We start from the raw sequence: 13,633 nt of genomic DNA, 5'->3' as shown, positions 1-13,633 counted from the left end.
CCAGTGCCCTGCAGGTCTGAAGGAAAGCTGAAAATAGTTGTGCTCATAATCACATCAGACTAGATTCTGTGAATGCTAAGTGAATATTTTCTAAGAATTCTGGCTTTTTCCTTCGACGTTGCTAACAGAAACCTATACTGACCCATTCCAATGTCCATCCCCAAGCAAATAACCTCCCCCTGAAATACTTCAAGAAAAACAAAGACTGCGATGTTTATGAAGATTACTGAACTCGCCCTTCCTCCTGTGGATATAGCACTTTATAAGGCCACAAAGCACTTTTACATAAATTATTCCATTTTCCGTTTAAAACACTCCTGTGAGGAGTTCCATGCTAGAGTAGGAAACCAGGAGGCAAAAATCAAGAGACTGTTCCAAAGTTTCTGATGTTGGATTAGAATATTTTTGTATTCCCAGAAAGGGGCGGGGGGATCTGTGAATGGCATCTAGTCTTTTCCCTACTGCTCGCCCCCATATCCAATTTCGTTCCTTCAGGATTAAGTCTAAACTGTTTGGCTTAAAAAGTCCCTTTATGATCTGGCCACATATCCTGATACTTCTCTATCTTTCAATATATCACACTTCTGTCCCTTTCATTAAGAGTAACTGTTACTACGGATGTTTTAACACTTCTGAAATGTCTACGTCTATGTCTTTGCACACGTTACACGGTTCTTCCTGGGGCATCCATCCTTATTCCCATCTGAGAATTCCCAGGCATCTTTCAAGACTCTGCTGAAGCTATTCGAGGAAGCCTTTCCCAAATCCTACAAACTCGAGTAAACATATTACTTTAGGCTTTCGCTGACCTTACACACACTTCTCTGTCTTCATCAGGCTATATCAAGTGTTACTTCCATATCTTCCTCTAGACCAATGTACAACTGAACTTTCTGCAGTGCTCTGAATGCTCTATTGTCTATACTGTCAAATACAATAGCCCCTACCCCCAGGGGGCTACTGAGTACTCGAAAGATGGCTAGCTTAGCTAAGGAACTGGACTTTTTATTTAATTTTAATAATTTTAAATCTAAAACTAAATAGCTACTTATGGCTCATGGCTATGGCATTAGGCAAAAGGCCACAGACCTACTGTCACCTCCAAGGACAGAGACCATACTTAATTGTCTCTGTACCCCTGGTACCTACTACAGAACCTGGCACAGAGCAGGATACAGTGTTGGTTGAAAGAATAAGTAGATGTTTAAGTATCTATAAACACTTCTTATGTATTATTGGGAAACGATTCCACCTACTAGTCCAAGCATTCTGGATCAACATATAAAATGCGGCCAACCCAGTCACATCTTGTAAAATGCGCCTCATTAATTATAATGGGGGAGAAAAAAAACCCAAAAAACTAAAAACGTCAGCAAATCATTCATTTCGACTCAGGGCACTTCAGCTTCACAATCACTCTTAAATGACTTCCAGATGACTTCTGGATAAATGGTTACACTGTTTATGAAATATTACAATAGTCATGGCAGCATCATTTTGGAATGTCAAAATCAACTACAATGTTTTATAAAGGAAAAAAATGGGCTCTTTACCATGCTTTTATTAACATGGAAAAAAAATTCCTTTAAATGCCTGAAGTATTTCCAGAGTATTAAAGACTATTCTGAAGTATTCTTCAAAAACACCCATTAGCTCTCCTAACTTAAATCATTTTTGAAATCCCATCCAATATTTGGATAAGATGTACTGGCTAGATTTGATGGGCTCCGTCACTGCCAAAGCAGAATATAGAAAGGATGTGACCTACCTACAAAGAACTCGCAGTCAAATGCAATTTGGTTCCAATGAAAAGTCTCAATTAACAGAATTCATGAGCGTGACATTTGAGATTTTAAGAAATCCAAGATGTGAACTTCACAAAGTGGAGACTAAGCATGTTTCACTCGATATCCAGGCCCTCACTGCAAAATCCCTCAGAATGGAGCTGGCGCTCCACGGCATCAATGAAGGTGGTCTGCACCCAATCGCTGCACCTAGAGCAAGGAGAGCCTCTCCGTCTCCTATCTGGTGCATCACACATCCCACAGTGGTTACACAACAGATGAACAGCCACTTGTAAATGTCCTTTCGTTGCATAATTCTGCAAAGGGAGACTAATCCTGAAGTTTAAAACTCTATAAATAAATAAATAAATAAATATATTTATATAGTAAATACTTATAAAGATATAAATAATAAGGAAAAAATAAATAGGTAAAGCATCTTGAACAGCTCAACTGGTGGGAGTGAGGAGGTGGGGGCTTCAAACACATAGTTCACTCCTTTTTAATTTAAAATTTAAATTAAAAATGAATAATTAGGAAGTGTGGTGGGCAAAATGGATGAAGAGGGTCAAAAGGAGCCAACTTCCAATTACAAAATAAATAAGTCATGGGGATGTAAGGTAGAGCACACTGTCTACAGTTAATAATACTGTATTACATATTTGAAAGTGGTTAAGAAAGTAAATCTTGAAAGTTCTCATCACAAGAATAAAGGTGTAACTAATGGTGATGGACATAAACTAGACTGATTGTGGTGATAATTTCATAATATACACAAATCATTATGTTGAACACCTGAAGTTAGTCAATTGCATCTCAATAAGAAAATGAATAACCATTTACTACAAAATAACTAATGTTCACTGTAAGAAAAAAGGGAGGCAAAAATAAAATATACACTTAATTTTTTTACCCAAAGATAACATTTAGTATTATACATTCCACTGCTTTTCTTTTTTTTTTTCTTGCGCCCTTTTAAAATGGTAAAATAAATACTGGCTATTTACATAACACTTGCTCTGTTTCATGCACTGTCCCAAGCATTTAACATCTATTAATTCATTCTGTCTTCACCAGAATACTATGAGGGGGACTGTTGCTATCGGTACCTTATAGACAAAGAAACTGAGCAGAGGGAGGTTAAGTAACTTGACCCAGTTCACAAGCTTAGAAGTGGCAAATAATCTCTGTTCAGTTTTTGCTGTGGGAACATGGTGTTCAGCTAAGTAGTGTGGGAAGAAAAATTTCACCTAAACTTTATTAAATCCTTAACTGCTATTTCAATGCTCTTGTCAGAAGCAATGGAGCACATCTAACCTATGTGGCTTATATTTGATTCCTGTTCCCCATGTTGGGGGAGAGGCTGAGCTTGGTAGGAAGCATTCACTGACGTGGATCTACTATTCAACAGCTGGGCTGTAGGATACAATCTGTGAGATGAATTTAGATTCCTTCAGGGCTATATGTCTTTGATGTTCTTAGTATCAAACTGTTACCTTCTTACCTACACATATTCTATAATCCATTAGCCTGGCCACTAAAAAAAAACCTGTATTTAACTTGATTTAAATCTTATTTTATTTTTTTTTCACCTGGAATCTTAATATAATGCATAATCTCCAATAAATAAAATAAAACAAAAAAATTGAAATTAAAAAATAATGCATCAATTCCAATTACTTTAAAATGTAATTGTGACTATTTTGATCACAAACTTCAAAAAAAAAAAAAGTGTGGAAAGCAAAATGAAATGGAGGTTAAAACAGATGGGAAGAATTTTTCCACATTGTAAATTGTTCAACTGGAAGTGTGAGCTGCACCTGACAAGTCCAGAAACATTCTTAAAGGTGTCCTAAGAGACTGAGATGATTTTCCATGCCTTCTCCCCATCCTCAAAAGTCATGTGCAAATGTCCAAGGGGACTTACACTCTCAGTTTTCTGCTCACTTGCAACAATACCATCTCCTGCATCATGACCCGAAAATTCCACGTATTATTTTTTTTTATGGTTGTGTTACCCACACAGCAACTCCTTTGGCAACAATGGTAATTACCCCAGCTTGTTATCTCAGGATAACACTGTAATTAACTTGTGTCACTGTAGCATTCGTGGTTATAATAATTGTAGCAAAAAATTCCTATGAAAGTAATATTTTTAGTTCTGGCTTTCAAAAATAACTTCAGCCATTACACCGCTTGAAAAAAAAAAATCAAGTTTCTTCCCCCCCCCAAAAAAAAAGAAAAAAAGAAAAACATGATTTCCTCTGTGCAAAGCTCACTGAAAGTAAGCTATCTGAATGCCCCCGAAGAAACATTAGACTCTCTCTCTTGTAAGAGCTTCCAAAGAGATTGAGAGAAACAAACACATAAATAAAATACATTTTTCAAAACATTACTTACAGCTCCTCTAGAAAAGGGAAGTTCTTAAATGCATCTTCTGGTAATTGAGTAATGTTGTTCATACTGATATCCCTGGAAAACACAAAGTTAAGAAGATTTTTGACTCAGTGATATTAGACTTAAAGAACTTAATTCAACAGAAAAATAATTAGGTGCTGACATTCCGTAAAGAAATGAGAAACATGAGCACACAAGTCAGACACAGGGATAGTCAAAACGTGACTTCCCAATGCAAAGTTAAACCTTTACTTATAGATGATGTTCCACAATTTAGTAATGAACATAGAAATGTACCCAGATACTGGGTTTTCCTTTCCCACCTTAAGTTTTCTTGGAAAAAAAAGAAAGAAAGAAAGAAAAATGCCTCAAACTGCCTCCAACGAGTGGGCCAGTTGGACTTCACAGTGCTCTGGGATTCAAAGTGCTGTACCTGATAAAAGTAAACAAATGCATACCCCGGGGTATGATCAAAGATTTGCAGGCAAGGGTGGCTTCTTAAGGCGCTGTCAGGGACAATAAAACAGGTCCTAGCTGTATTCCAGTCATATTTTCTACAAAACCTATAAAAGTCCTCCAGGTAATAGCTGCAAGGGGATTTCATTTTTGGCCTGCACACAGATGCAGCCTAGAGACATGTGCGTACACGACAGGTATGCTGTCCAGTTCCAGGTTTTCCCTCGAGAAGCAGCAGAAAGGAGAGAACTGGCTGGATGATAGCACTTGACAATTAACTAGTTCAAACAGCTTAAAAAATACTTCGTTAACCATTTCCTTCTTCCCTGCCAACTGCCTTCTCAACCGGTTTTCTCTTCCCACACGCCGTGGTAGGTGGACCCCGGGAAAAGGCTGATCAAGGCGGCCTCAGCGGGGAAGGCCTGGGAGCCCTGGGCCACCTGGGCCACCACCTGGGCCACCGCCTGGGCCACCGCCTCCCCGCGGGTGCCTCTGGCCCTCATCTGCGGCTGGGCCGGCGGGTCTCTCCTCTCTCAAAACCACCAAGAAAAGTCACCACGGGGATGGCCTCATCACTAGGTTAGACACATGGACGTAGGAAGGTGGAAGAGAAATCAGCTAACAATAAAGCACCGAAAATCAGCTAACAGCCACACACAAACCACTGTGATGTTGATTAATTTGGTCCCCTGGAATTTTTTTTTTAGAGCGGACACCTGCAGTACCAAGGTAGGTGAACTGCTTCTCCCCATCTTTCCCACTCACTAAACCTTGGAAATGGAATCTGCTCCCTCTTTCGGAGCCCCTCCCAAGGCACGACTGGAAACCTGCCTGGCTGGGGAATGACAGCGACAGCAGGCACAAAACCAGCCCCAGCAGTAGCAGCTAGGGGCAAAGAACACTGAAACGGTGGTGAAGACCCCATATGGGATCTCCCCTTTCAAATGGGAAAACGGGGGCTTCCTGGGGTACGGCACCTCCCCAAGGCACCCAACGGATGGTGTCACAGGTAACGTGAACTCCAGAGTCCCTGATTTTGACTGTCCACTGAGTCTTCCCAAGTATCGTGCGGATCCAGTTACTTCTCTCCAGTGATAGTCAAGATACAAAGCAAACCCACAGTCCTACCAAGGATAAAAGCCAGAGGGATGCTGCCCCCTAGATCTTGGTATGATGATCCGCGAATCCCGGGGAGAGCACTTTTGCTCATTCAAAAAAAAAACGATTATAATAATTTATAATAATATTTATAATAATATTTATAATAATATTTATAACTTTATAATAATAATATAATAATAATTATAAATAGCTTTAGAAATCGAGGGGAGAGCACTTTTGCTCATTCAAAAAAACCAATTATAATAATTTATAATAATATTTATAATATTTATAATAATAATTATAAATAGCTTTAGAAATCGAGGGACCAAATTCATATAAATGTCTTTGAGCATGAAACTGTTCGAGAGGTGAATCCAATGTCCACAGAGATTCCCATGCATTCTAAAATTTTACCATTGAACACAGCTCAAGTTCTGTTAAAGATAACTTATAAGAAAAACAAAATTACTATACATCTCAAAAAATTATTTTTGAACACAGGCCCTGCATGGTACTTTAATCAGGTACTTTAATCAGGGAATCAGGAATCAGGCAGGGGAAGGAAAACCCTTTGTTTTTCATAAGCACTCAAGCAAGATACTGATGAATCAGTACCAAAATGGGAGTCTGAGGAAGCAGGCTCAGCTCCTGGTACCGCCACCTAGCCACCGTGTAGTCCTGGGCCTCAGTTTACTCATCTGTAAAATGAGAGCACTGAGCTGATTGGTTGAGGGGCTTCCCAGCCTCAAACTGTATACTTCTATGATTCACATTTTCCTGTAGTTTTCACAGAGGGGACCATCCTCCCCGATGAAAATATATGAGGCTCATTTTTGTTGGAAAAGGTACGTTTCGGAAAAATTTACCATAACACGAAATTTAAAGACTTATTAGTTCGCCATCATAAAACCACTGAGTCATTCCCGCTGGAAACCCATTTACCCTTGACCAATAAAATCATTCTTAAGAATACAACAAAACGTTTAGTCACACTGTAAGGCAAAATAATAATCTGAGTAAGCAGTGACTCTGTAAAATATCACACAACTTTGAGGCTCTTTAGCCATTCCAATAAATGGAGAAAGGAGGACAACCACAATTTATTACTTGACAGAAGGCGGCACTCCATACAGTTTTCCGAAGCTTGGCACACCTGAATTCAGGTGAGTAGCGCAGGAACAGAAAAACTGATTACTCGCGTCACCGTAAAAAGGCACTTAATTAGAAATTACACCACACTATTCTCTGCGTTCCAATTTTTTAAAACATATACACCTATATAATTCTCTCATTTTTACCCCTCAGAGTAACAAGACATGACAGGTAGTTTTGCTGGGAGCTATAAATGCAATTAGTAGGGTTCCAGATTTACACACTAATACGTTTTAAACATGTGGTGAGGTTTTGTTTCAAAGCTTCGAATTCGGGGGTTAACACTTATTTCCAAAATGTTCTGAATTTCACACACCTAGTGAGGTTCTATCTTTATAGGTGTTTCCCCTCATATTTTCTGGGCATTAAACAAAACATCTGGAAATAAGGAAGAAAAAAACAAGAAGAAGAAGAAGAAGGGGGAGCCTACAAGATGTTATCTCCAGAGAAGCTCTGAAAACATGTGGTTACAGATTATAAGGTGGGTGGGTACTCATTTAAAATAATGAGGGCTAATGGTGATAAACAACCTACAGAGAAGCCTTAGAGAAGATTCCAGACCTGACATCACCGACACCGACACCGACAACAGAGCTTATGGTTGGAAAGGATGCTTGGGATGATAAGTTAACCGTCACCATTTGCAGATGGAAGCCCTATGTCATCATTACAAACATCTCAGCCTCACAAGTCATATGAATTTTTATTTTTTTTTATTTTTAGGATTTTATTTATTTATTCATGACAGACACAGAGAGAGAGAGGCAGAGACACAACACAGGCAGAGGAAGAAGCAGGCTCCATGCAGGGAGCCCGACGCGGGACTCGATCCCGGGTCTCCAGGATCACACCCCAGGCCAAAGGCGGCACTAAACCGCTGAGCCACTGGGGCTGCCCCATATGAATTTTTAAAACACATAAGTCAAAAATATTTTGTACAGAAAATGTTCGGCTAAAAGATAAGCCTCGAGATCGGTGGTTTGACATTCACAGGAGCAACGCAATCTTAGCAGTAACCTCTGAAAATCAAACCCACTGACGTGCCATCTTGGGGCCCCATGAAGAACCTAAATATCACCTAGAAAAAAAGCCAAGCAAGGTCAGAGCACCACAGCTCACAAACGCCTCCGAGGCACTTCCGAGAGAGCGGATGGCCTTGTCTGGAGTCAGCCTGATGGAGCTGGAAGTGCACAGGCCGCGCACCACACAGACCAAGATCTACCTACGAGGTCAGTAGCTGTGTGACCTTGGGCAAGCTGTTCATCTTTCCTAAGCCCTAGCTTCTTTATTTGGGAAAAAAAAAGAGAGAGAGAGAGAGAGAGAGAGAGGCAGGAATAACTAAAACCTTGTAGACCGCTCAAGATCAGAAAATGTCAAGTTACAGGCAAGAAACGAGGTAAGTGATGAGGTACCAGCTACTATCATCCGCATGTTTGCTGCTCCTGGAGGCTGGCTGAGTCGGGAGCAGCGGAGGCCGGCAGGCCAAGCATCACACCACCTGGTGGACCTAGAACCGGGAATCGCTCCAACTACAGAACTAGACTCTACACTCCAGAACTCCAGGAGTCCAGGATTTTTGAGCCAGAAGAGCCTTTGAAGTCAAATACTTCATTTTAAAAGAAAAGAGTTGAGGCCCAGGTGTTGACAGAGTCAAGCACCCAAAAGAAAGGGGAGGATTGGGGGGGGGCAGGAAAGGAAATTATATTCTTATAGGAAATTTTTGGAAGGACAAGGGAAGAGGAGCCATGTTCAAAAAGCCGAAGATGGGATCCCTGGGTGGCGCAGCGGTTTGGCGCCTGCCTTTGGCCCAGGGCGCGATCCTGGAGACTCGGGATCGAATCCCACGTCGGGCTCCCGGTGCGTGGGGCCTGCTTCTCCCTCTGCCTGTGTCTCTGCCTCTCTCTCTCTCTCTCTCTCTATCATAAATAAATAAAAATTAAAAAAAAAAAAAGCCAAAGATGACTTCACACGGTTTAGTGATAACCAGGGAAGAGAACCCAGAACTTCTAATGCGGAGCTTGACTCTATGTCTCTACATGTACTTGTTCCGTAACAGACTTCTTCCTACGTCGCTCTCTCCAAGGACACCAACCGGAACAGGACATCTGTCTGCATGTTACACCGACACCATGCAACACTCCCAAGCTCTCACCACAGAGATCAGAAACCCAAAAGCACACGGCCTCGCTAGAAAAATAAAGCCGAATGCTCCGATGCCAGCGGTCACTGGCTTCAACGTTAAAATTTAAAGGGCACAATTGTTTAATTGAAACTGCTACATCTCCCTAGTGGTTAAACTCTCATCTTTTTTCCCCTCGTAAAATTCACTACTTCTAAAGTACCTACAGAGTAAAGAGGAACATCATGTTTCAACAAGGTACCTTTTTAAGATCCCCGTAAAATGCTCCAGAAGCCAGCCTAACCTGTTTGCTGACGGCCAAGCGTGTACCACCAGGGACTCCGCCATTGCATGCTCGCTGGGCCTGGGCCTCCTGCCATAGGATTATTTAATTTTCAATAGACTGTGATTGACCCAATGTTATCTACATTTGAATAAGCCCTCCTATTTGTACTAGATAAAACCGTACTGCTACTACCACACTGTGGATCATATCTCAAACGCTACCCGGCAGTTTAAAGTCACTAAACGACACACAGGTGCCAGACAACACGGGGCTCCCCTACGGTGTTCTCCAGGAGCTGGTTGTGTCTTTAAACTCGACAAACATATACTGACAGCGAATACCATCCCAAGGTCTTCTCTAGGGTCTTTTGGGAGTAAGCAAATGTTTCAGGTCCATCTTCGGTTCACAGATGTCTCCAGTATGGACAGAAACAAACAAACAAACAAAAAAACTAAATGGGAAAAATGCTTCTGGTGGAACAAATTTGAAGGGAAGGTCTCTCTGGTGTCCACCAGTAGTGCCGACACACATAGAACACCAAGGTTCTACTCAAAGCCCATGAAGGTTCATTCCTTTTCTGACACGATTCCATATCCTTAGGCAAGCGATCTCCTGTTCTCGCTCTCCCTTTCTCTTTATAACAAAAGTGATCTACGTGTATTAGTTTTTTTTTCCAAACGGAAATACAGAGAAGGACTCCACAATATCTACTCAACTCCCCAGACGTAACCGCTGCCATATTTCATCGGTATCATCACAGGTTTTTTTTCTTCGTTTGGTGCATATTTTTACAAATATCGTATAGTTCTGGACATGTTTACCTACTGGCACCTAAGATTGACTCTTCATGTGCAAAATGAAATAACTTTTCTGAAGTTTTACATTTTAATAAAAGCACAAACATTATCATTTGACATATCTTGATGCTGTTTTTGGCACGCCATACCCATGGGATGAGAAAGTCTTTGCTAGTGAAAGCCACCATGCCAAAAGGAAAAAAAAAAAAGGTTAATTAGAAATTTTCCTGTAAAAGGAGATACATGCCACCCATTTAACATTAGCCACGTATGTACAAGGCAATGTGCTAGGGTGGTGAGGTTTTTGTATCAAAAGATGTGTTCAGTTATTTTCTTTTTCTTGATTATGTGCATCTTGAAAATATGCATTATTGCACCATGAAAGCAATCCGAGCAGCTATGGATATGTGAAGATGCTGCTGTTTACACTGTTGAAATGAGGCCAAAACAGTTTCTGTGCCATTTCACTCAGATTTTGCTCCAGAGATATTTTCCTGACCTTACATGTTTTAGCACTACTAGAGTCCAAGTAGATATCACAATAGACACCCTTCTCATGCCATGTGCAACATTTCTACTACAGTTTTAGGCAGGAAGAGAAATTGGCTCCATGTGATCTGGAGCCTTCCTTGGTGTTGCACATACAAAGACACAGTGCTTTCCAGCAGAAAGAATCCAAAACTTGCTTCCCTGCAGGCCTGCAGTCCTTAAGAAGGTATCTGCTACAATCCACCATAGTGGTTAAACTATGACACTGAAAAATAAATTTTAATTACTGCAGAGAAAAGCTATCACCTTATAAAGTCCTTATCTATTTAAAGTACTTGAATATCCCGGCATATAATCGTCCTAATAATATAGAAAGTCTAGAGAAAATGCCAACCTCAAATCTTAAAAAAAAAAAATGCAAACTTTGTGCTATAGGAGATAGAAGAATGTTTAATTCATTTTATGATCATCTATTCCAGTGGATTACAACTTCCACTTCAGGCTCTTTTAGAATTTTTCTATTAATGACTATACTGCCATTGCTAAGAAAATGAAAAAGACATGAAACAGACTGAAGGAAAAGATTTGCAAAACACTCGAGAAAAAGGAATTTACAATACAGAAAGAACTCTCAAAACTCAACGAGAAAATAAACCTGATTTTTAAGTGGGCAAAAAAAAGATTTGAACTGACACTTCATCAGAGATGATGATACCAACGTCAAAAAGCACATTAAAAAAAAAAAAAAAAGATGTTCAACATTAGCCAGTGGAGAGATGCAAAATAAATCACAAGATACACACCACCCAACTATCAGAATGGCTAAAATATAGGGAAAAAAAAAAAAAAGGAAAGAAAGTTGACAATGCCGAGTCGTGACAAGGATATGGAACAGCGGGAACTCTCCTACGCTGCTGGTGGGCATGCAAAACGGTACCACCACTTTGGAAAACAGTTTGGCAGTTTCTTATGAAATTAAACATGTCCTTATGACCATACGACTCAGCAGCGCTGTCAGATGGTATGACATAGGACTGTCAAAACCGGAAACACCCCAAGGAGCCTTCAGCGGGTGAATGGATAAAGAAGCTCTGGTGGATCTACACAACGGGATCACACCAGCAACGAGGACACTAGCGATACAAGCAGGAGCACGAGTGCATCTCAAATACCTTCCATGAAATCAAAGGCTGCCTCAAAAGGCCACGCGCCACAGTCCATTGACACGGCAGACGGGAAACGGCGAGCGCGTAGAGGCAGAAAGCGGATCGCTGGTGGCCAAGAGCTGGGAGGATGCAGTGGGAGAAAATGGGCACAGGAGAACTTTCTGGTGTGGTGGAAAAGCTCTGTATCTTGGTTTCCATGATGGTCGTATGATCATACGCATCACAACTCTTAGAACTGTTTATTAAAACGTGAGAGTTTGCTGGATGTAGCACCTGCCTCTGATAAATAAGGGCAAATATATCACCCCCTTACATTTCTCCCACAGGAAAAAGAACTAATTCTGTGGTTTGAGGTCCTCTTTGCCAGCTTCATCCAAAATGCCACGCACAGAGCCGGCTTCAGAGTCAGGAAAGACGCGGTTTTGTTGTGTTGCTTTTTCATTCGCTTTGTTTTTCCAACCTCTGCTATCCACTTACAGCAGGACATTGGGCCAAACCTCTTCATTCTCTCTTTACTAAGCGCCCAGTAGGTCTGTGCCTGTGTGCTGGGTCCCGGGTATATGAAGACGAGACAGCATTTACCCGAAGAGCACTCTGAGACAGTAGAAAGGCAACACTAAATGACAAGTAAACATTGTGGTATGTGTGGCGCAGCAAGGGAAGATGATCAACCAAACTTGGAACTGGAGAAAGGCTTCCAAAGGCAAGGCTGTTGTGCCAAGGTGCAAAGGCCAGATATTACTCTATAGAGGGCTGCTATTTCAATCTGTGCTCTCACTCATTAGGTTGGCACTGCTTCTCAGCAGAGACGCAACTGGCATGTCGAGCAGGATAATTCTTCATTATTCAAGACAACCTTGCTCACTATAGGGCACTTGGCAACCCTGCTCACGCCAGCGCACTAATTAGTGCAACTAAAAACATTCCCCAAACACTTCTAACCTTCCCAAAGCAAGCTGGTAGCGCAAAGAGGGAGATGGAATCTATTTAGCAAGGGGAATATGGCATCCAAAAAAATATAATGAAGAGTGAATATCAAGTCAATACATCACACGGAAGAACCAGCATTGTTTCACCACAATCATTTGGATTTTTGCACATATACTGGTTCACGGTGTAAGATGTAGTCTTTGCTGGATTCATGGGGAAAAGGAAAAAAAGAAAACTGAAAGACTCTGAACTAGATGGTTGTCTGTTGGGGTGGAGGTGCCTTCCAGGCCCAGGGTCGATGACACCTGAAAGCACGGTCTACTGAGACAAAGCCAGAGTGGTCAAAGAGAGAACCCTCTCCAGGAACTTGAACATTAAAAGCAATGGCTGCAGGTGGCGAGAGAAGCTACCAAGACCAGCAGAAAGTCCAACCCCAAAAGCCTCGTGGATGTGACCTCCAGAACTCGGAGCTGCCAGAGGAAGCTTAAGCAGGTCACGTCTGCTGCAGAAAGATCATCCTGGCAGCTGTAGAGGACAGTGGAAGGAAAGGAGGGAAAGAAGAAATTCAGCCCTTCTGGAACGCGGTTTCCCTGACTGTAAAATAACGTGCACTCACTAGTTCTCAGGTCCTTTCCGAATCTATCATTACGACGCCTACTTTGGCATTCCTGATTCTGCACATTCCATGCATAATCAGTAGAAAATAAGCAACTCTTAGATTCATGTTTTTCCTATATGCGCAGGCACATTTGCTTGTGTTAGCAAGTGTGTGAATGAGCACAGACTTTTAAAACATACCCCCTTCAGAATTACAAGGGTTCAGCAATTAAGAAAGACGCATGACTTCATTTCCAAAGGTAATATTTTATGCTGTAATTGTTTATGCTCTCAATGAAGCAATGCAGCCTAGGAGACATTTAAGGGTGTGTTCTTCAAGGAGATGCTAACCCAAC

The 13,633-nt window shown here is 41.2% G+C and overlaps 1 protein-coding gene across 1 annotated transcript in view; it reads right to left on the bottom strand.

Annotated features, from left to right (window-relative positions):
• The window catches only part of LGR4 (leucine rich repeat containing G protein-coupled receptor 4), a 101,867-nt gene that overhangs the window by 42,308 nt on the left and 45,926 nt on the right, over positions 1-13,633 (bottom strand). Inside the window, 1 exon segment of the mRNA XM_041729769.1 lies at positions 4,185-4,256. Within this exon segment, the coding sequence (XP_041585703.1) occupies positions 4,185-4,256 (72 nt within the window).

This window comes from Vulpes lagopus, chromosome 15, assembly GCF_018345385.1.
Source record: "Vulpes lagopus strain Blue_001 chromosome 15, ASM1834538v1, whole genome shotgun sequence".
NCBI classification, from domain to species: Eukaryota; Metazoa; Chordata; class Mammalia; order Carnivora; family Canidae; genus Vulpes; species Vulpes lagopus.
This window is presented reverse-complemented; position numbering and strand designations above follow the sequence as displayed.